The sequence below is a fragment of the Erinaceus europaeus genome, chromosome 7 (assembly GCF_950295315.1).
Source record: "Erinaceus europaeus chromosome 7, mEriEur2.1, whole genome shotgun sequence".
NCBI lineage: Eukaryota > Metazoa > Chordata > Mammalia > Eulipotyphla > Erinaceidae > Erinaceus > Erinaceus europaeus.
The window spans coordinates 133,935,527-133,955,382 of NC_080168.1; the positions used below are offsets into that span (position 1 = coordinate 133,935,527).

The window sequence follows — 19,856 nt, forward strand, 5'->3', positions numbered from 1 at the left end:
TTTGCAAACACTCACATGAATTATTAGGCAACACAAAGCATGTTAAGTAAGTTTTTAATGTACATCTGCTTACATGAGGAGCAATAGGGAATAGAAAGTATAAATATCCAGCTCCTGTCATGAAGAGATTTAACATCGATTTAGAAAGATGTGTACAAAGTGACACTAGAGCAAGTTAGAAAGATGTGTACAAAGTGACACTAGAGCAAGGTAGAAAGATGTGTACAAAGTGACACTAGAGCAAGCTAGAAAGTATACAAAGTGACACTAGAGCAAGCTAGAAAGATGTGTACAAAGTGACACTAGAGCAGTATAATAGTTACAAAAAAAAAAACCCAAAACACCAATATAACCACAGAGAGAATATTCCAGAGCATCATATTGCCAGATGTGCCTGGTGTGTTGTTTTCAGACACCTCCATGATGTTATGACTCTGCTCTGACACTTGTGTGAGTGATCCTGGCCAAGTGGATTCATCTCTGTAAGCTTCAGTTCCTAGACTTGTCAGATGGGCATGAGAAGTACTGTAGACCTCAGGGAGCAATTATGAAATGCTACATTTGGCACTCGCATGGTAGGAGACCCGCAAGTGTGAATGATTGTCCCCCACCTAAAATCCTGGGATCTAAGGCAGGGGATGGGTGAGTGATTCCTGTCAGTTAGGGAGGTCCTGCAGAGTGATCATAGGTGATTAGGTGAAGAAGGAGGATATTCTTGAAAGGTAGAGTGATTTGAACAAAGCCCACAGGCCAGAAGGATGACATATCAGAGAATTCTTAAGTCCCCTTGACTTGAGCGAAAGTACAGACTGGCTTGCAAGCCTTTCTTGAGACCTCCAGTCAGTTTGGTGGCCACCACCTCACGTGATAATAAATGAAGCTGATTTGGGTCACATACATTCAGGGGCTTTGAAATTACATATATATATATATATATATTTACAAAACTAAAGGTCACACAGTGTTTAGGACAGGAATAAGAGTGAGCTTTCTGTTTTTATTTAAAGGATAATGTGAAATATATGTCACAACTCAACACACTAAAAGTAAATTGATGTGAACATCATGTCTTTCAAAAACTCCACAGTGACAGACCTACATGGATTGTGCACAGTAACCATGTATGGGGTGAGCTTGGGGCTCTGGTATTTTAAGGAATCGTAAAATAATGCAATTTATACATTTAATGATCTATTTGGCTTTAAGTCCACACTAGAGTTGGTGATATCCCGAAGTTATTGTGCGCAAAGCATTCTCTGTTTCTTGGGAGCCCAACATTCAGTTTACCACCTAAGTAACAGCCATCGTGGGAGGATGAGAAATTGTGCCCATGTCTCAGCAACAACTGCACTGTAGTCCATTAACCTTCCCTCCATCAAAGGAAGAGGAGGAAGAGGGAGGGAGGAGGAAGACAGAGGAGGAGGAAGAAGGAGGAGGGGGGGTAGGAGGGATTGGGGGGATTGGGGGGAGGAGGAGGGAGAATAGGAGGAAGGAGGAGGAGAAAACTTTTTAAGTAAGAATTGATTTCCTTCAGAATAGCCCAGTGGACTTTTTGTCAAACCACACTCCCTGAGCTTACTACAATCATTTCTGCTTTTATAACATTGGGTTTAAGGAAAGTTTGGGTATTGACCAGAAAATCAAGAATGCTGACACTAATTAAGCAGAAACAACATCAGTTGTTGATAAATCTACTTGGGTAGCATTAAAGTCAACTAAAACTACTTGGGAAGTGCTCCACTCAGGAGCAAAGGAAGTATTTGAGCAGGAGAATGGGCAGGTTACCTGATGATTTGAAGACAGAGCATAATTACTCATCTTTTAGACATTACCTAAACATACACTAGCTTTGTGGGAGATTCAGTCAGTTCAGCATAAAAGGCTCTCTCCCTAGCAGTGTCCTATGGGGTGAGCTCTCCTGAATGCAAACTGAAGTGGTGGCTAGTTGCCAGGGTTATTGGCTCCTCACCTGGAGGAAGCAGGAGAGGTTAGAGGGTGAAACTGGACTTTAGTGCAGCCCCTGCAGAGATCACTAGGACGACTTCAGACTTGTCCCCTTTGCGGATGCAGGGTGGGCTGTTCAACCTTTTCTTCAGTAGTCTTGAATGTGGGCTACCTGGGGAAGGAGGCATGATGTGGGGCTGTTACCTCCTCTCCCCAACCTGGGGCAACTCATCAGGGTCTCCACTATCATGCCACTAGGTGTGAGTGTGGGAGGGGTCAGTCATCTTAGTGAAACATTTAGTTCTTAAGACAGCATTCAACGACATTTGCAAAAATAATGCCAATAGCTATCATTTCTCAGTGTTTGCCACATGCCAAGCCTTGTGCTTATGACAGTTTGTTGTTTTTTTTTTATATCTCTGTGAGGTAAGTGTTGCTATCTACAGTTGTAAGCAAAGAAACCGCAGGTTCTGGAGCTCCAGTGGTGCCCCTGCTTAGTGCGCAGCAAGCCTACAGAACCTGAGGACTGGAGAGCCTAGCTTACCTGCCCACCACATACAGTGGAGCCAGGACTCGCGCTTAGATCTGCCTCCACATCACTGCCAGACTTCACATGGGATTGGAGCACACACTGTGTATTATAATCCAAACATTGGGCAGGGCTGTGATCTGGCACCAGTCTAGAAGTTCGTCTTTCATACTCAGAGGATGGTTAGACAAGGCACATTTAAGCAAGTTTGATGAGCTGCTATGTAGATGTCAACAGTCTTTAGCAGCTTATAAACTGTTAATTTCTACAAGTGTTGGGTCTCTGGCGGGGTGATCTCCAGGGGAAAGGTAACGGACCGGTTCTTTCTCGCTCACGCAAGAGATGACACAAAGTAAAAGACACCGGTGAGACCTGCAGCGCGCTCAGACCTCAGATCTCAAGTCTCAGGTCTCGTTTATTAGCAGGTGGACATGAGTTAAATAGAAGACCAGACAAAGGGAATTATTGAAATATGTCAGAAATTACAGGTTTCTTAAAGATCAGCTTGCCCTAATGGTAGGGGGCTGGTATGACAAGAATTGATGAGATACAAGACAGTTATTCTCCATGATGCAAGCAACTTAATTATCCAAAGGTATTTGAGAGAAGCATAAGGGTTAAACCAGTAGAGTGAGACAGAAGATGGATATCAAAAGGCCATATAGTTTGGTTTATAAATTGTAAGTTTTCTGGTTTATTTTCACTTCTTTATCAGGTCTCTCTACATCAATCTTCTGGGACTCTGGCTAATCCTCGCCTGCTCAGTGTTATGTGGACTGGCTTTATACTCTCGGTACCATGACTGCGATCCCTGGACAGACAAGAAAGTGTCTGCACCTGACCAGGTTCAGTACCATGTCTTTCCTAAGTGTGCACTAGTGAAAGCTTAATCTGCGCAAGCAAAGTATTCATGTTCTTCCAGGGAAACAGTGAGTGAGCTCAGTATAACCTTGGATGACTTCTAGAAAGCATTTTGCAGTCCTTTATTTTAGCAGGTGTAGCAAGAATGAAAAATTCTGGCTTTAAAAGTAAAATATTGAGGTTGGGGTAGATATCTAATGGTTATGCAGAAAGAATCTCATGCCTGGGGCTCTGAGATCCCCCCGCACCACCATAAGCCAAAACTAAGTGGTGCTCTGGTAATAAATAAAATAAAAGTAAAATATTGAAATAGCTGGAAAAAGATTCAAGAGAAGAGTAGTTTAAGGCTGAAGGTAGAAATGTAAGCATCTGTGTAGAAAAAAAGAAGGCAAAGGACTCACAGGTCGGCTTTGTTCTAGAGGAAACTCAAAGCTTGGGCCAGTTGGGTGTCCTGCACCGAAGCAAAGGACTCTGGGAAAGGAGGATGGGAGAGGGGTTAGGGGAGCGGGCCTTTCAGGTCCTGGAACATGATGGCGGAGCAGGGCCTAAGCTGGGGAGACAGTGCTTTGCAGACACCTATCCTGGCGAGATGGGGACTGTACCCGTGTGCCAGCAGCTGTACTGTAAGCCATCAGTCAGTCCCCATAAAGAAAATGAAAGAAACAGAAACACAAGCAATGACACTGCAGGATTGTTTTTTCTTTCCAAACATAGTCTCTGATCCCACAAAGAGGGAGATTGTTGTTTTTTTTTTTTTTTTTCTGTTCATGCCTGCATGACTCCACCACTCCTAGTGGATTCTTTCTTTTTCCCTTTTTTCAGATCAAGGGAGAGGGAGAGGGAGAGGGAGAGGGAGAGGGAGAGGGAGAGGGAGAGGGAGAGGGAAAAGAAGAAGGAGAAGGAGGAGAAGGAGAAAGAAGCAGAAAAAAGAAAGAAGAAGAAGAAGGAAGAAGAGGAGGAGGAGGAGAGAGAAGAGAGAGACACCCATGGAACTGCTCCATCACCTGTGAGCACTGTACAGGTGCTGTGGTGTGGTGGCCGGGGGCCTGGACCTGGGTACATGCACTGTTCTAACAGGCAAGCTCTCTCCCTGAAGGACATTTTGTAGGCACAACTAAGTCCTTCACAAGGAACAGTGTGGCTCCCAATGTTTGAATAAGGAAGTTAGTAAGTGATGATTTATTGGGTACCATGTGATGTGTTTCTGTGCTAAGATCTTTGCCGGCTTTATCCCTGTTACCTCTCACAATGCCAGAAAAGTAACCAGCTAGAAGGTCTGGAGTTGGGATTCAGCCCAGGCAGGCTTCCTAGAGAGTGCTGAATTGCACCCTCTATGCCGTGAACATTTTCCAAAAATGAGGTTGAATCCAGGACTATCTGACTCCAGAGCCTAGAGCTCTTGTTCTCAGACCTCTTGCCACAGTTGTTTCTAAATCTCCTTTGTAAACTGAGTGCCAGATTGCTCACTGGAATGAAGACAGACTGAGCACGTGCTGGTGTGTCACTGCTCCCCCAGCTCTGTTCCTCAGCCCTGTTTCAGTCTGGGTCCTCTTTATGACTCCTCCCATGTACCTAAAGGGCCCAATAAAGCTGTTTACTTTGAAGGGAGTGTCTGTCACACCCTCTCTAGTTAAAAGACTATTTTATGATTTTTAATGTTTACTTTCCATAGTTTGTCTCATGAAGACTAAATATTTTATTTATTTTGATAGTATTTTTCATAAGATTTGTTTTGAGAAAGAAGGGAGGAGAGAGCCGGAGGTCAGAACACCACTCAGCTCTGGCGTAAGGCAAGTTGGGGGGTTGAATTAGTGGTCTCTGGAGGCTGAGGCAGACAAGTCCTTTAATCTACCACTGAGGTACCTCCCCAGCTAACTGAAATCTTATAGTGGCTCTCTGAGTTAGTGTCACTACACCTGTTTTACAGACGGGAAAAGATCAGAGAAAGAACTGCCAAAAACTACACCTGCCCAGTTCCAGGACTGAGCCCTTAACAGCTGGATGTTCAGGCTTTTGTTATGGTTTCCAGTGTTAGCTCTTCCTGTTTAATTTTGGCATTTGGAACTCTCGTGTGTGTAGATTAACTCAACAGTTCTTGACGACCACAAAATATGTGAGGCAGTGTTGGCTTTCATTTAGTAGTGCCAGCAGTACTGAGGAGTGCACTTTGGGTTTTTCAGCTCATGCCTTACTTGGTGCTGGACATTCTGCAGGACTACCCCGGAGTTCCTGGGCTTTTTGTGGCCTGTGCCTACAGTGGCACCCTCAGGTATGGACTTTGACTGAAATGGCACGTGGTTTACCTGTCAGGAACTGTGTGAGTAGGTATTTTGAGAATTGGCACTCATGGAACAAAGTAAGTGATCTCTTGCAAGTGTCTCCTGTCAGATGACTCTTGTTTTTGTGGGCTGTCTGCTGTCACCAGTCTCCACCTTGGTCTCTGCTGCTCACTGTCACACGCCCTGCTGGGTCACCAGTTGATGGAAACTTCTACTGCTTATCAAAAAAAGAGTGCCTATAGTCGTAGTTTAAAATGTATGTCTAGTAAGAGGGCTCTGAACTCCAGTTCTGTCAGCACCTGGAGAGAGGAGGGAAAAGAGAGAGACACTTGGCGGTAGTAATGGCGTCCGTGAGTGGCTTGGAGGGGAGAGAGGAAAGGACCTGTAAGAAAAAGGGGCAACTATGCACAACTGTGACAGATGGCTGTAGAGATGATGGCTGGCCCACGTGTGGATTGCCGTGGGGAGGCTGAAGATTCAGAACTCTGGTGGTGGGAACAGGGTAGAATTATACCACTGTTGGCATGTAGTTTTGTAAGTCAACATTAAATCACTAATACAATAAAAAAGAAACTGCAACAGTAAAAAAATAAAATAAAGTGAGGATTCCACATCAAAATCTGCCATTTATGTGCTGACTACTACATACTGCACTAGAAAATCTTGCTTTGTGATTGAATTTATCCATTGTCCTTTCCCCCTTTATTTGCTTCAGGGAATTCTTTACTTTAAAAAATACCTTATGGGGGAGTTGGGCAGTATTAAGCGCACATGGCTCAAAGCACAAGTGCTGGTATAAGGATCCCAGTTGGAGCCCCCAGCTCCCGACCTGTAGGAGGTCACTTCACAGGTGGTGAGCAAGTCTGCAGGTGTCTCTCTTTCTCTCCTGTTTGTCTTCCCCTCCTCTCTCCATTTCTCTGTTCTATCCAACAACAGCTATGACAACAATAACAACTACAATAAGCACAACAACACGGGCAACAAAATGGGGAAAAATAGCCTCCAGGAGCAGTGGATTCATTTGTAGTGCAGGCACTGAGCCCCAGCAATAACCCTGGAGGCAAAAAAATAACTTATGGCAGCTGGGCAGTATTGCAGCACGTTAAACCCACATGGTGTAAAGCACAAGGACTGGCTTAAGGACCCCAGTTTGAGCCCCTGGCTCCCCACCTGCAGGGGAGTCACTTCATAGGCAGTGAAGCAGGTCTGCAGGTGTCTGTCTTTCTCTCCCCCTCTCTGTCTTCCCCTCCTCTATTTCTCTCTGTCCTATCCAATAACAATGGTAATAATAACAACAATGAACAACAAGGGAAACAAAAGGGGGGGAATAGCTTCCAGGAACAGTAGATTCACAGTGCAGGCACCAAGCCCCAGCAATAATCCTGGAGGAAATAAAATATAATATAATAAAATAAAATAAAAACTTATTGCTAAGGAAACATAGGGACAGGCTGGGAGTGTGGATCTGTCTGCCTGCCAATGCCCATGTCCAGCAGAGAAGCAATTACAGAAGCCAGAATTCCCCACCTTCTGCTCCCCATAACTACCTTGGGTCCATGCTCCCAGATGGATAAAGAATAGGGAAGCTATCAAGGGAGGAAATGGGATACGGAACTCTTGTAGTCTGATCTGTGTGGAATGTACTCCTCTTATCCTATGGTCTTGTTGATATTTTTTTATTTATTTTAAGCAGGATCTTGATTTATTGTAGTTGATTAAGGGACACCTCTGAGGCTCTCAGGAGTGTAGGGCCCATCACTTGTCCAGGGGACCATGGTTGGGGATGTATCTGACTCCACAGCTGTCTGATGAGGTGCTTTTCAGCCACCATGTCTTCAGATTCATCTGCGTTAAACGTGGTGAAGCCCCACTTCTTGGAGATGTGGACCTTCTGGAGTCCAGGGAACTTGAACTTGGCCCTGCACAGGGCCTCAATCCCATGCTCCTTGTTCTGCAGTGCGGTGAGGATGGACATGATGACCTGGTCAATGTGGACTCTGGCCACGGTGCCCTGGGGCTTCCCAGAAGCACCCCACATCCCTGTCTGGAGCCTAAGATTAGGGATGGCAGGAGGTCGGGCATAAAATGAACACCGAGCAGGAAGGCTATCTCCAGGGCCCCTCAGAGCAGCTATACAAGCAACAGCTGCACACACGGCCAGGCGGCTGCTGTTGGCAGCCACTGCACACGGGGCGCCATGGGGAGGGCAGCACGGTCAGCTTCATTGACTGCAGATATTTTTAAATAAAGTAATAATAGAAAGAACCAACAAAAAATAACTATTGGAGAAGTGTTTACTTATCAGTCATGAAGCATACAATGTCGTGTTTCCTCACACAGGTGTCAGCAAACCCAGCCTCCATCACATTACCTTGTCCTTCACCACAGGGTTCTAGGTCTCCAGACCTCTTTCAGCCTTCTCCCTTTTAGAGTTCTTGGTTCTGTTGCAGTAGGTCACAGCTAATGGTTTCATCTTCTATTTTCCCTTTCTTAAGAGACATCAAAGAATATGGTAATTCAGTTTCCTCCTCCTCCTCTGGCTCATTTACTTAACATCAAGATACTTACTTAGCTTCAAATTCCATCCAAGTTGAAACATTTTTTTTCCTCCAGGGTTAGCCATTGGGTTTGGTGCTGGCATTACAAATCCACTGCTACTGGTAGACATTTCTTCCATTTTTTTTTATTGGATGGAACGGAGAGAAATTGAGAGAGGAAGGAAGGATAGATGGGGTGAGAGAAAGAGACATCTGCAGTCCTGCTTCACTATTTGTGAAGTGACCCCCCTGCAGATGGGGAGCCGGGGGCTTGAACCAGAATTGTTGTGCAGGTCCTTGCACTTTGTATTATGCGCATCAACCTGCATTCCATCCTGGACTTGACCACAACTATCTTTTTTTATTTCTTTTTCAATTTTTAAAAATTTTATTCATAAAATAAAAAATATTGACAATACCACAGGGTAAGAGGGGTACAGTTCCTCACAATTCCCATCACCAGAGTTCTGTATCCCATCCCCTCCCCTGAAAGTTTTCCTATTTTTTTTAACCCTCTGGGAGTCTGGACCAAAATTCTTTATGGGGAGCAGAAGGTGGGAGGTCAGGCTTCTGTCGTTGCTTCTCCGCTGGACATGGGTGTTGGCAGGCGGATCCACACCCCCAGCCTGTCTCTGTCTGTCCCTAGTGGGGCAGGGCTCTGAGGAGGGGAGGCTCCAGGACACGGGTGAGGGCGTCTGCCCAGGGAGGTCAGGGTTGGTGTCATGGTAGCAATTTGGTGACTGAAACAGAATTAAGATATAAAGCAGAACAAATTGTTTAATAATCAGAAACCTAAAGGCAGAAGTCTTAGCAGGTGAGGTTTGGGGTCTCCATTTTTGAAAAAGCTAGTAGGTCTATTTTAGGTATATTCCAGGGGGTCCATAATTTTGCTGATTTTTGCCCAAAATGGCAGCTAGCATGCAGATATGCCAAAGGTATGGTCTGGGGAGATGGTGTCAGAGTTGGAAGAAAAGGACTCAAAAGCTGGATCAGGGAAGAGAATAGTCCCCAAATATGGAAAAAGTATATAAATATGAGTAACTGAAAAATCCCATCAATTTCATCTGGAGCCCATATTCAGTGCAGGAGCCTGTGTGACCTCTGCATCCCTGTAGGTCTGAGCTCAACCACAACTGTCTCACCCACTCAGTTGTCGCTGGGCATTCCACATTTGCTCTAGGGTTTTCTAACCCTAGAGCAAATGTATGTGTATGCTAGTGAAGACTTGCGGCAGTCCTTTCTGCGTGTACAGGAAACTGTGCTGAAAGCAGTTATCCCATAAGGTCTCATCATCTGTGTAGATCCTTCCTGTAGACCTTGAACAATCGTGCAATGGAGCCAGCCCTCCACTGTCCTTTCTCACTTTGAGTGTATCCTGAATCGTTCTTGAATAATAGCAACTTCAGAAAGATAACGATAGAAACTAGTGTGGTCGGATCTGTTTATGTTTCAGAAGTAGCCATGTGTTTCACCCTGCTCATTCCCATTTGAGTGTCATTACAATTCAGAGATCACACATCTAAAGCCCCGTCCCCTTTACAGCACTGTGTCCTCCAGTATCAACGCCTTAGCAGCAGTGACCGTGGAGGATCTGATCAAACCTCGCTTCAGATCGCTTTCAGAGAGGTCTCTCTCTTGGATTTCCCAAGGAATGAGTAAGTTGTCTTTTTCACCGTTTACTTTTCACTCTGGAGATGGTTTTTGAGAGACAGTAGCAGTTCTTTCCTGTGGAAGATACAGAGAAGGAGCCTCAGGAGTGAATGACCATGTGTACATGCCTCTGTTTAATATAGTCGGGATCAAAGTTGTGGTCGAGATTTAGAAAACCTCTCAATTACCAAGAGGCCACAAAGTAGAATTTCCAGACTTCTTCTTTGGCTGTCCTTTCCTATGTGATTTCTTTTCCAAATCTTTGTCAAAATTCTTAGTCACAGGAGAGAAATCAAAGCTTTTCCTTTGTAAATCTGGTTCATAGTTTTAGGAAATACACTTCATTTGGGATCAGGAGCCATGCTTTTTCTGTGAGTGAGTACCCCCAGATGAAACAGAACATATGATTTCCTTCTTATTTTGAGACTGCTCTGGAGACTGCTCAGTCAATAAAGCCATACATAGGGAGTCGGGCGGTAGCGCAGCGGGTTAAGCACACGTGGCGTGAAGCGCAAGGACCGGCGTAAGGATCCCGGTTCAAGCCCCCGGCTCCCCACCTGCAGGGGAGTTGCTTCACAGGTGGTGAAGCAGGTCTGCAGGTGTCTGTCTTTCTCTCCCCCTTCTCTGTCTTCCCCTCCTCTCTCCATTTCTCTCTGTCCTATCCAACAACGACATCAACAATTGAAAAAGAAAAGGCATACATAAACCTTACTAGGGGTTAAGACCAGCACAGAAGGGGAAATTTAACGATTCTTAGTACCTAGAAGTCTTAAAATTAATATCTGACTCAAAGAAGTCAAGTTGGTTTACTTCAGTCTTCACTTTGATGCATTTAATACATGTGATTTTGAATAGAGTGACTAACATTTTTAAAACTTAAAAAACACTTGAGCCTTAACACAATAACATAACCCGTCAAAAAAAAAAAAAAACCCAGTAGGCAATGCACTATTTTGAACAGTAGCTCTGGACATAGTTGCCATGACTGGAGCCTGAAATAAGTAATTTAGACTCTTCAGTGACTTCAAATTAAAATATTATTGTATCATTTTATTACATGTCTGGCTTTAACCCTTGGAGCATACTTTGAGAGTGAGGCTGCATTAGATGGGGCTTACTGTAGGTGACTCAACTGTGTGGCTCGGTAGAATGAATAGACACTTTTGAAGGCAGACAGACCCATTCTTTCCTCATAGTTCACTAGCTGTTAACTTGAGCAAGCATAGGAGTTCACTGAAGCTTCTGTGTATTCGTTGGGAACAAAAATATTTACCTTGCAGGAGTAATGTGACCTTTAGAAATAATGCATATGAAATAAGAGACACTAGCTGTATTCAGGGAATGTTTCTCTTGGTAGTTACTAATCAGTAATTACAAATGAACTCTGTTATTATATGTGAGGTTCTCTTTCATTTTGAATTTTGTTTTCAGTCACCTGGGTCTCTCTGTTCCAAGCTGAGTTTTTCAGATAGAAAGAGACAGAAACAGAGGGAGAGAGGGAAAGTCAGGTGCCCGTGGTGCGGTTGGTCAGCACAGTCCTTATACAGGGAGGGCCTCACAGGGTCCAGGCTTCCCTGAGGACAGTGGGAGCAGGGCCGGAACTGGACCCTCTATGTACCAGAGCAGCACACTGTCCAGCGGTTGTTTGGCTGACACTCATTCTGAAGGGCTGTTTGAAGGCATTGTCCTGAGGCAAGTACAGGAAGGACATGAGGGAGAATGTGGCAGGTGACTTGAGTGCGTTTCTGCTAATGTTGAATATTTAGAGCCTCCAAGATGATTATTCAGGAGCTACAAGTAGAAGAGACTCAAGATAAATATGTCGGTGGTATTCTTTACATTGGGGTTTAGAAACATAAAGTCATTGCACCAAGAACATCTTGAGGAAAAACGAATGCAAGGTTTCTTACTCACATTAAATCAGATGGTTTGCCCAGGGCTTATCAAGCTGTGAGTACTGGAGTAGCCCTAGGACAGTAACACTAAATATACTCTCCAAGACTTAGTCAAGTAGGTGCATCTGTACTGTACACGAACGTGTCAGATGTGACGTGATGTGAAGATGCACTCATTTCTGTGAGCAAATTTCCTGCTCATTTTTTCTGTATTTTGAATTTCTTTTTTGGGGTCTTGAGATGGAGGAACATTGAGTCTCTTACATGTGAGACTGTGTGGGTGTAATGTAATTTTATTGACTGATTTTAGGTAATAGTTGCTGAATGAAAATCTTCAAATTAATTCTTCAGTAAATGTTTACAATTTTGAAATGAATACATGTGCTTGAAGGAAATATGGGGAAATCACAAGATAAAAGAAAAACAGAGAACCCTTCCAGTACTATCCCTGTGGGTCTCTGTAGGGGGGGTTGGAGGCAGCCATTTTCTTCTCCTTTATTGGGAGGCTGATGCTTTACGGCACAGTTGTTGAAGCACAGGTACACCTGTCACCTCCCCACGGCAGGTGTCTGCAAGACGCTGTCTCCCTCAGCCTAGGTCCTTCTCCCATCATGCACCAGGACCCCAGAGCCCTCTCTCCCATGCCTCACCCCCAGACCCCAGAGTCCTCGCTTAGGTTACAGAAGGAGAAGCAGTTACAGAAGCCAGACCTTCCACCTTCTGCACCCACAGTGACCCTGGGTCCATACTCCCAGAGGGATAGAGAATAGGAAAGCTGTCAGGGGAGGGGATGGGATACAGAGTTCTGGGGGTGGGGACTGTGTGGAGTTGTACCCCTCTTATCCTATGGTCTTGTCAGTGTTTCCTTTTTATAAATGAAAAAAATTAAAGTTTTTAGAGGCTGCTTTTCACTGCATGCTTAGTGAAAGGTTTTGGTGTTGATGGGGACCATGTGATCTCTGGAGTCCTGACTCAACCCTCAGTTGGACTGCTGTTTCCCAGAACAGAGGAACACCTAAAAGTCAGAATACTCATATTTCTCCCTTCCCCATCATGCTGTACAGAGCCAGGCTGAATTGTGTCCTATTGTTTTGTAAAGTGAAAACAGAGACCTAAACCTACCTTTGCAGCCAAATCCTTATGGAGGATTACATTAACAATACAGTGGTCTCAGTTCTTAAATCCCTGTTCCCCATAGTTAACACTGAGAACTCTCTGCTTACATAACCTCCCGTAAGAACTAATCTCGCACGATAGCAAGGGCTTTGTCTCCTCTCTGCACACTGCTGATCCTTGAAAGAAACACCTTCTCTCTCTGTGTGTCCATTCTTCACTGCTGCCAGTCCTTAGTCCCTGGGTGTGAGAGGTGTGATAGCTTATTCTGTTGAGGCTTTAATCCTTTGCATCTGGACATCACACTGGCTTCTGCATTGTCCCTCTAGGTGTGCTGTTTGGGGCCCTGTGCATTGCAATGGCTGCACTGGCATCACTGATGGGAGCTTTGTTGCAGGTAAGAGCTGAGTGGTTCAAGCCATCGTTACTAATTAAAACAAAAAATCTGTGTGTGGAGCTGGGGGCTCATGCATACATGATTTCACTGCTCTCAGCTGCTTTTACATTCAGACAGACAAAGAGAGATGGAGAGATACCATAGTATTGGAGCTTCCTCTGATGCCATGGGACTTCCTGTGTGGTGCCAGGGTTTGAACCTAGGCCTGCACATGGCTGGGCATATACCCTACCACTGAGAGCACTTATTTTTTGTAACACTGGTGTGATGATCCTTTTAGGCCTCTCTAGGTATACATCTACTAATATTCATATGGAATAACAGGAAATGACTGAATATTATTTTTCAGACCTGGGTTGTATGCTATTCTACCACTATTCAGCCTATTCTTAAACACTCTCACTCCCACCCACCCCCTTATCAAATAGAGAGACAAGTAAAAAGAAAAGAGTGACACCGCCACACAACATCACCATTCATGGTGCTTTCCCCCAGGGCCATGGTGCCGACTCAGCCTTCTTTACACATTTTGCTATTAAACATTTTTTTCCATTTGGAAAATAAGCATTACATTGACAAAAGTTTAGAGAGAGAATGGTTGTTTAGTATATATTGGATAGAGACAGGGAGGAGAGAGAGAGGGAGAAAGGGGGGAGGGGGGAGAGAGAGAGGGCGAGAGAGAGAGACAAGGAGGGAGAGGGAGTGAGGGAGGGAGAGAGAGAGGGAAGGGGAGAGGGGGGGAGAGAGGGAGGGAGAGAGAGAGGGAGGGAGAGAGAGAGAGATCTGCAATGCTGCTTTACTCTTGTGAAGCTTCCCCCCACAGGTGGGTCTTGATCACAGGTCCTTGAGCATTGTAACGGCTGTGCTCTGTGCTCTGTGCTCTATGGCAGACTACCAGCTGGTCAGGCAAAATGATCTTTAGACTCAGATTTTTCTGGTTTCAAATTTATCCATTTCCTTCAATGTGTCATTTTTTTTCCTGCTCTAACCATTCCATTACCCTAAAGTTGAACTTTGCTCACTAACTGCATTTTGTTGTTTACTGTGTCTGCTAGTTTGTATCTGTACTAACAGATAGTATTTTCTTTGATGGGGGACACTAAATTGTAGGATTTTTATGTTAAGATCCTTAACTTAGTAGGTATGTAGCAACACACTTATGTTTTTGTGTTACCGCAGTGCTGTGTTTACTGGTAATCTGGCATCTCCTTTCACACGGTCACATGGTCAGTCACACACCAGACACTAGTCTGGCTTCTTCCTCCCTCGACCTGGAGACAGCCCCCTCCAGTTCAGCTCAGTCCTTAGTGAGCCTCATGGTTGTCACTTTGTGTACCACACATAGATTCTTACTCATTGTTCTGATGATTGGTGACTGATGAGTAATGATTTTTAATCTACAAAAGAAAATATTTGTCCTAAAATGTGTAGTGGGGGCCTAAGCACATCTGTTACCACTCACAAAGACCAGGATTCTAGCCCCTGCTCCCCATTTTCAGGGGTAAGCTTCACAATGGTAAAGCAGGTCTCTCTGTCTCTCTTCTCTATTCCCCCCTCAATTTTTCTCTGTCCTACCTAGTGAGGAGGGAGGAAGGGAGGGGAGGGGAGGGGAGAAGAGGAAGAGAGGGGAGGGGGGAGGGAAGGAGAGGAGGGGGGAGGGAAGGAGAGGAGAGGAGGGGGGAGGGAAGGAGAGGAGAGGAGGGGGGAGGGAAGAAGAGGAAGAGAGGGGAGGGGGAGGGAAGGAGAGGAGAGGAGGGGGGAGGGAAGGAGAGGAGGGGAGAGAAGGGGGGAGGGAAGGAGAGGAGGGGGGAGGGAAGGAGAGGAGGGAAGGAGGGGAGGAGAGGAGGGAAGGAGGGGAGGAGAGGGAGGGGGAGGGGAGGGGAGCAGACATAAAAGTGGCTGCAGGGAGTGGTGGGTTTCTCATGCAGGCACCAAACCCCAGTGATAATCCTGGTGGCAATAAAAAAACAATAATGTTCCTTTTTGTCTCTGATAATTTTCTTTGTCCTGAAGTCTAATATATATAGTGTTTCCTGACCTGTGTTTGATTGCTGTATAATATATATTTTCCACCCTTTCATTTGAACTTGTCTCTAACATATTTGAAGTGGGGTTCTTTGTAGACATAGTTGTATTTTCAAATTTCCTCCACAAATCTGTCTTTTATTGATGTGTACAGATCACTTACATTTAAAGTGATTTATGTGAGGGATTAAGCCTGTTATTTTTTGTTCTCTGTTTGATCTTACTACTGTCTCCCCACCTGCTTCTCCATCGACTACTTGGATATACTTATGATTCCATTGATTTTTTTCTGTGTCCTGGTTAACATAATCACCTCTGTGAAGCAATTCAAAGAGAAATATATTAAAGATATTCAGAGAAAACTTGGCCCCAAGCCTTCATATTTCTCTGAGTGCCAGTCCAGCCCTCAGAAACTTGGTGTCAGTTGGGACACTTTTTCTGTGGAAGACCTGTGCACATGGAAAGACCACATATTTCTCCTAGAGCAGAGTTTCAGTGACATCTTGGCTGATGGCAAAGGAGAGATGCTGTGCACTGCATCCAAAGCATCTCGGGTGTCAGAGTTTCAGTGACATCTTGGCTGGTGGCAAAGGAGAGGTGCTGTGCACTGCATCCAAAGCATCTCAGGCAGAGTTTCAGTGACATCTTGGCTGATGGCAAAGGAGAGGTGCTGTGCACTGCATCCAAACCATCTCGGGGGGTCAGAGTTTCAGTGACATCTTGGCTGATGGCAAAGCAGAAATGCTGTGCACTGCATCCAAACCATCTCGGGTGTCAGAGTTTCAGTGACATCTTGGCTGGTGGCAAAGGAGAGGTGCTGTGCACTGCATCCAAACCATCTCGGGGGTCAGAGTTTCAGTGACATCTTGGCTGGTGGCAAAGGAGAGATGCTGTGCACTGCATCCAAACCATCTCGGGGGTCAGAGGGGCAGGTCGGTCAGGAGTGGAGTGCTTTCCTTCCATGTGCAACACTTTGGGTCTGATCCCAGCATCACACAAGAGAAGCAACAACAAAGTGAATCAGAACTCTGTGGATGCTTCATAGATGGTAGGATGATGCTGTGGTCTCTCCTTTCTGTCTCTCTGGGTCTCACTCTCTGTCTAAAAGGAAGGAGGGAGGAAGGGAAGAGAAAAGTCTTCCAGGAGCAGTGAAACTGTACAGGCACGGAGATACAGTGATAATCCTGGTGGCAAAAATAAAACACAAGTATAAAATGAAGAAATAGAGGATGAGGAATTGGCTCAGCAGGTTGAGTGCATGCTTTCCATGTGCAAGACCCTGGATTTATCCCCAGCAACACATGGGAGCACAGAGGACGGAGGCAAGTGGAATTTCGTGGATGGTAGAGCAGTGCTTTGGTCTCTGTAAATACAAAGTAGAAAGTGGGTCTGCGGGGAGTTGGGCGATAGCGCAGTGGGTTAAGTGCACATGCTGTAAAGCTCAAGGACCTGCAAAAGAATCCCGGTTTGAGCCCCTGGCTCCCCACCTTCAGGGAAGTCGCTTCACAGGCAGTGAAGCAGGTCTGCAGGTGTCTCTCTTTCTCTCCTCCTCTCTGTCTTCCCCTCCTCTCTCCATTTCTCTGTCCTATCCAACAACAACATCAACAAAAATAGCAATATAACTACAACAACAATAAAGCAACAAGGGCAACAACAGGGAAAATAAATATAAAAAAAGAAAGAAATAGGGTCTGCGGTATAACTCAGCAGTACTGAAATGCATAGGGTTCTGGGTTCAAGCCCTAGCACCACATAGACAAGATGCTTTTTGCTCTGTGGGAGCAGACATGATCTCTGTATGGTAAGGCATAGTAACTAAGGCTTGTAGAGCTACCTTTGACTCCTCAAGAATGCTCCTGCACACTGGAAGGCCAAGGAATTATCCCAGCACAAGGGACTGACTATTACTGTCGGCCTGGAAAGACTAGGGGGGGGGGTGATGTCACTCCTGATGAATTCACACTGATGCTGCCATTGTCTCCTGATGTTCTGTCTTCTGAAATGTTGCTGCTCTTACTGAACAGATGCATATTCTGCAGTTGAGATGCAGAAACTCCCATCTTCTACTGAAAAAAATGTCCCTTTCCAAGTGTCAGGGCTGCTATGACAAAACTGAATACTTGAACTCCATCATCATGAGACTACTTTCAGCAGGTGAACTTGGAGTCTGAGACGGTTAATTGTTGCCCTTTTACTGTTTCCACAGGCTGCACTCAGCATCTTTGGCATGGTTGGTGGACCACTTATGGGCTTATTTACATTGGGCATTTTGGTTCCCTTTGCCAACTCAATTGTAAGTATAAATAATGAGTATGTACAGGTCCTTTCTTTCCCAAGTATAGTAGCTGTTCTGCATTTTTTTTCTCAGTGGTAAAGATTTCTTTGGTGTCTGTCATCAGTGATTCGAATTAGACTGCTTTAGCTGGATTAGACCAAAGTGCTATGCTCTCAAAGTCCTTGTGTATGTGACACTAGAATGCCAAAGTGAAATTTAACATAGTCTGAGTGTAACAAAAGGAACATTTTGTTACTTCCTATTGAAAATTAATTTCTAGGTTTTTAAAAATATGTTTCCCTTAATGCTCACATGATTCTACCACTCCTGCCTGGAGAGAACTTTCTGTATCTTAGAAAGTGGTTGAGAGACTAGAAGGGGAGAGAGGAGAAATACCACAGCACTGCTCTACTACTCGTGAAGCTGCCTCATGTGGCAGCTGAGGACTTAAACCCAGGCCTTTCTGCATGGTTAAGTGCGCACTCTACTGGGTGAACCATAAGAGCAGCTAATCATGGCTGATTATTACTGTTACTAACTCTCAGTGAAGTGTCCTGTGAACAACTGGCCAGGTACTAATCAGTCATAACAAAAGAGAGTGGTTGGTGGCCACTTCGGAGTGTCACTGCTTTGTGTAGCCTCTCTGCATTGTAAATGGCTGGTGGTTTGCAGAGTATCCGAACATTAAAAAAAATGCACTTGATTTTTCATGTTCACTGACACTGAGTCACCTCCAGAAAGCTGCAAGTGATTAGGAACAGCAGATCCTTTTTCAAGAGAAGGAGAAGAAGATAAGAAAGATGTTCTTGTACCTGCCACAGGAAGCGCCTCTTTTTGCTGTGTCTGTGTTTTCTTTCTTTCTTCTTTCTGTTTTCTTTTTGCCTTCAGGCTTATTTACCACTGGGGCTTGGTGCCAGTGCTATAGAGCCACTGCTCCCGGAGGCCTTTTGTTTTCTTTGTTATTGGACAGGACAGAGAAATGGAGAGAGGAGGAGGCCTTTTTTTTTCTTTGTTATTGGACAGGACAGAGAAATGGAGAGAGGAGGGGAAGACGGGGAGAGAAAGACACCTGCAGACCTGCTTCACCACCTGGAGCGTTCCCTCTGCAGGTGGGGAGCCGGGGCTCAAACTGGGATCCCTGCGTGAGACCTTGTGCTTCTTGCTGTGTGCTTAAATGGCCACTCTACAGCCCAGCCCCCGTCTCCATGTTTCCTCCCAGACCAGTGCCTGACTCTCTGAGGACATTTGGCTTCCTGATCTTTGGACATACTCAAGTCCCCAGACACTGCTTTTGCCTGCTGTCCAGGGGTTCTGCAGGCGATACAGTGGTGAACATCGCTGTGTTGCAGGTGTCCTGCACCCTTGGAAGATTTAAGCCCCAACCTCAAATGATGGGGACAAAGGCAGACTTTGAGACAGAAAGCCATGTTCCCTGTGGGGAAACAGCCCCCCTTTCTTTAAGAGGAAACACCAGATAGGGCAGTATATGGCTCGGGCTCAACAAGGACAGACAGAGGAGAAGGTCTGAAGTCAGGAAGGAAGAGCAGAGTCCTGGGGCAAAAAACAGAACAGGATGCTGGCAGGAGAAGGGACAGCAGCTGAGCCAGACCAGAGGGATGACATTGGGAACGAAGCTCAGAAGTTCCTTCAGTAAAGCTATGCACCCCGAACAGAACTGATTTCTTGGCACTCGGCACCCCAACACTTACACAGTGTTGCCCTCAGGCAGTGCGTTTCCCTCTAGCTCTAAAAATACTGGGTCTGGTTGTATGATCTGGTGCAGGTACATATGACAACATCTTGAAACCCCCCCTTGTCTTACAGCCCCACAATCACAGTCGTATGTGGTCAGTTTAGGAACATGCTTTTGGCTCAAAGATTAAATAAAAGATTGTGGGGGCTGGGCGGTGGCACACTTGTTAAGTGCACATAGTACTAAGTGCAAAGACACAGGTTCAAGGCCCTGCTTTCCTTCAGGGGGACACTTCACCGGCCGTGAAGCAAGTCTACAGGTGTCTGTCTTTCTCTCTTCCTCTCTATCTCCCCTTCCCTGCTCAATTTCTCTCTGTCCTATTGAATAAAATGAGGAAAAAAATAGAAATAAAGAAAGGGCCACTGGGAACTGTGAATTTGTAGTGCTGGCACCAAGCCCCAACAATAACCCTGGAGCTAAAAAATAAAAGAAAAAATGGTATGTGTATGTGTATGGGTGGGGGAAGGTAGCCTACCCAGCAGAGTCCACGCTTTAGCTTGAGGACCCAGGTTCAACCCTCCAGTCATCATGTGGGAGTGCTTGCACAAGGGGAAGTTCACTGGAGCAGTGCTGCGGTGTCTCTCCTCCCCACTCCCAT

The 19,856-nt window shown here is 45.3% G+C and overlaps 1 protein-coding gene and 1 non-coding gene across 2 annotated transcripts in view; one reads left to right on the forward strand and one right to left on the reverse strand.

Moving 5' to 3' along the window:
* SLC5A8 (solute carrier family 5 member 8) overlaps nt 1-19,856 on the forward strand; it is a 56,580-nt gene that overhangs the window by 27,634 nt on the left and 9,090 nt on the right. The window contains exons 7-11 of the mRNA XM_007538081.3: nt 3,189-3,318; nt 5,515-5,603; nt 9,693-9,805; nt 13,138-13,205; nt 17,437-17,523. Of these exons, the coding sequence (XP_007538143.1) occupies nt 3,189-3,318; nt 5,515-5,603; nt 9,693-9,805; nt 13,138-13,205; nt 17,437-17,523 (487 nt within the window). The remainder of the gene's footprint in view (nt 1-3,188; nt 3,319-5,514; nt 5,604-9,692; nt 9,806-13,137; nt 13,206-17,436; nt 17,524-19,856) is intronic.
* On the reverse strand, nt 7,717-7,847 carry LOC132539663 (small nucleolar RNA SNORA70). Its single transcript, XR_009550994.1, has one exon. It is a non-coding gene; the product is annotated as a small nucleolar RNA SNORA70 (small nucleolar RNA).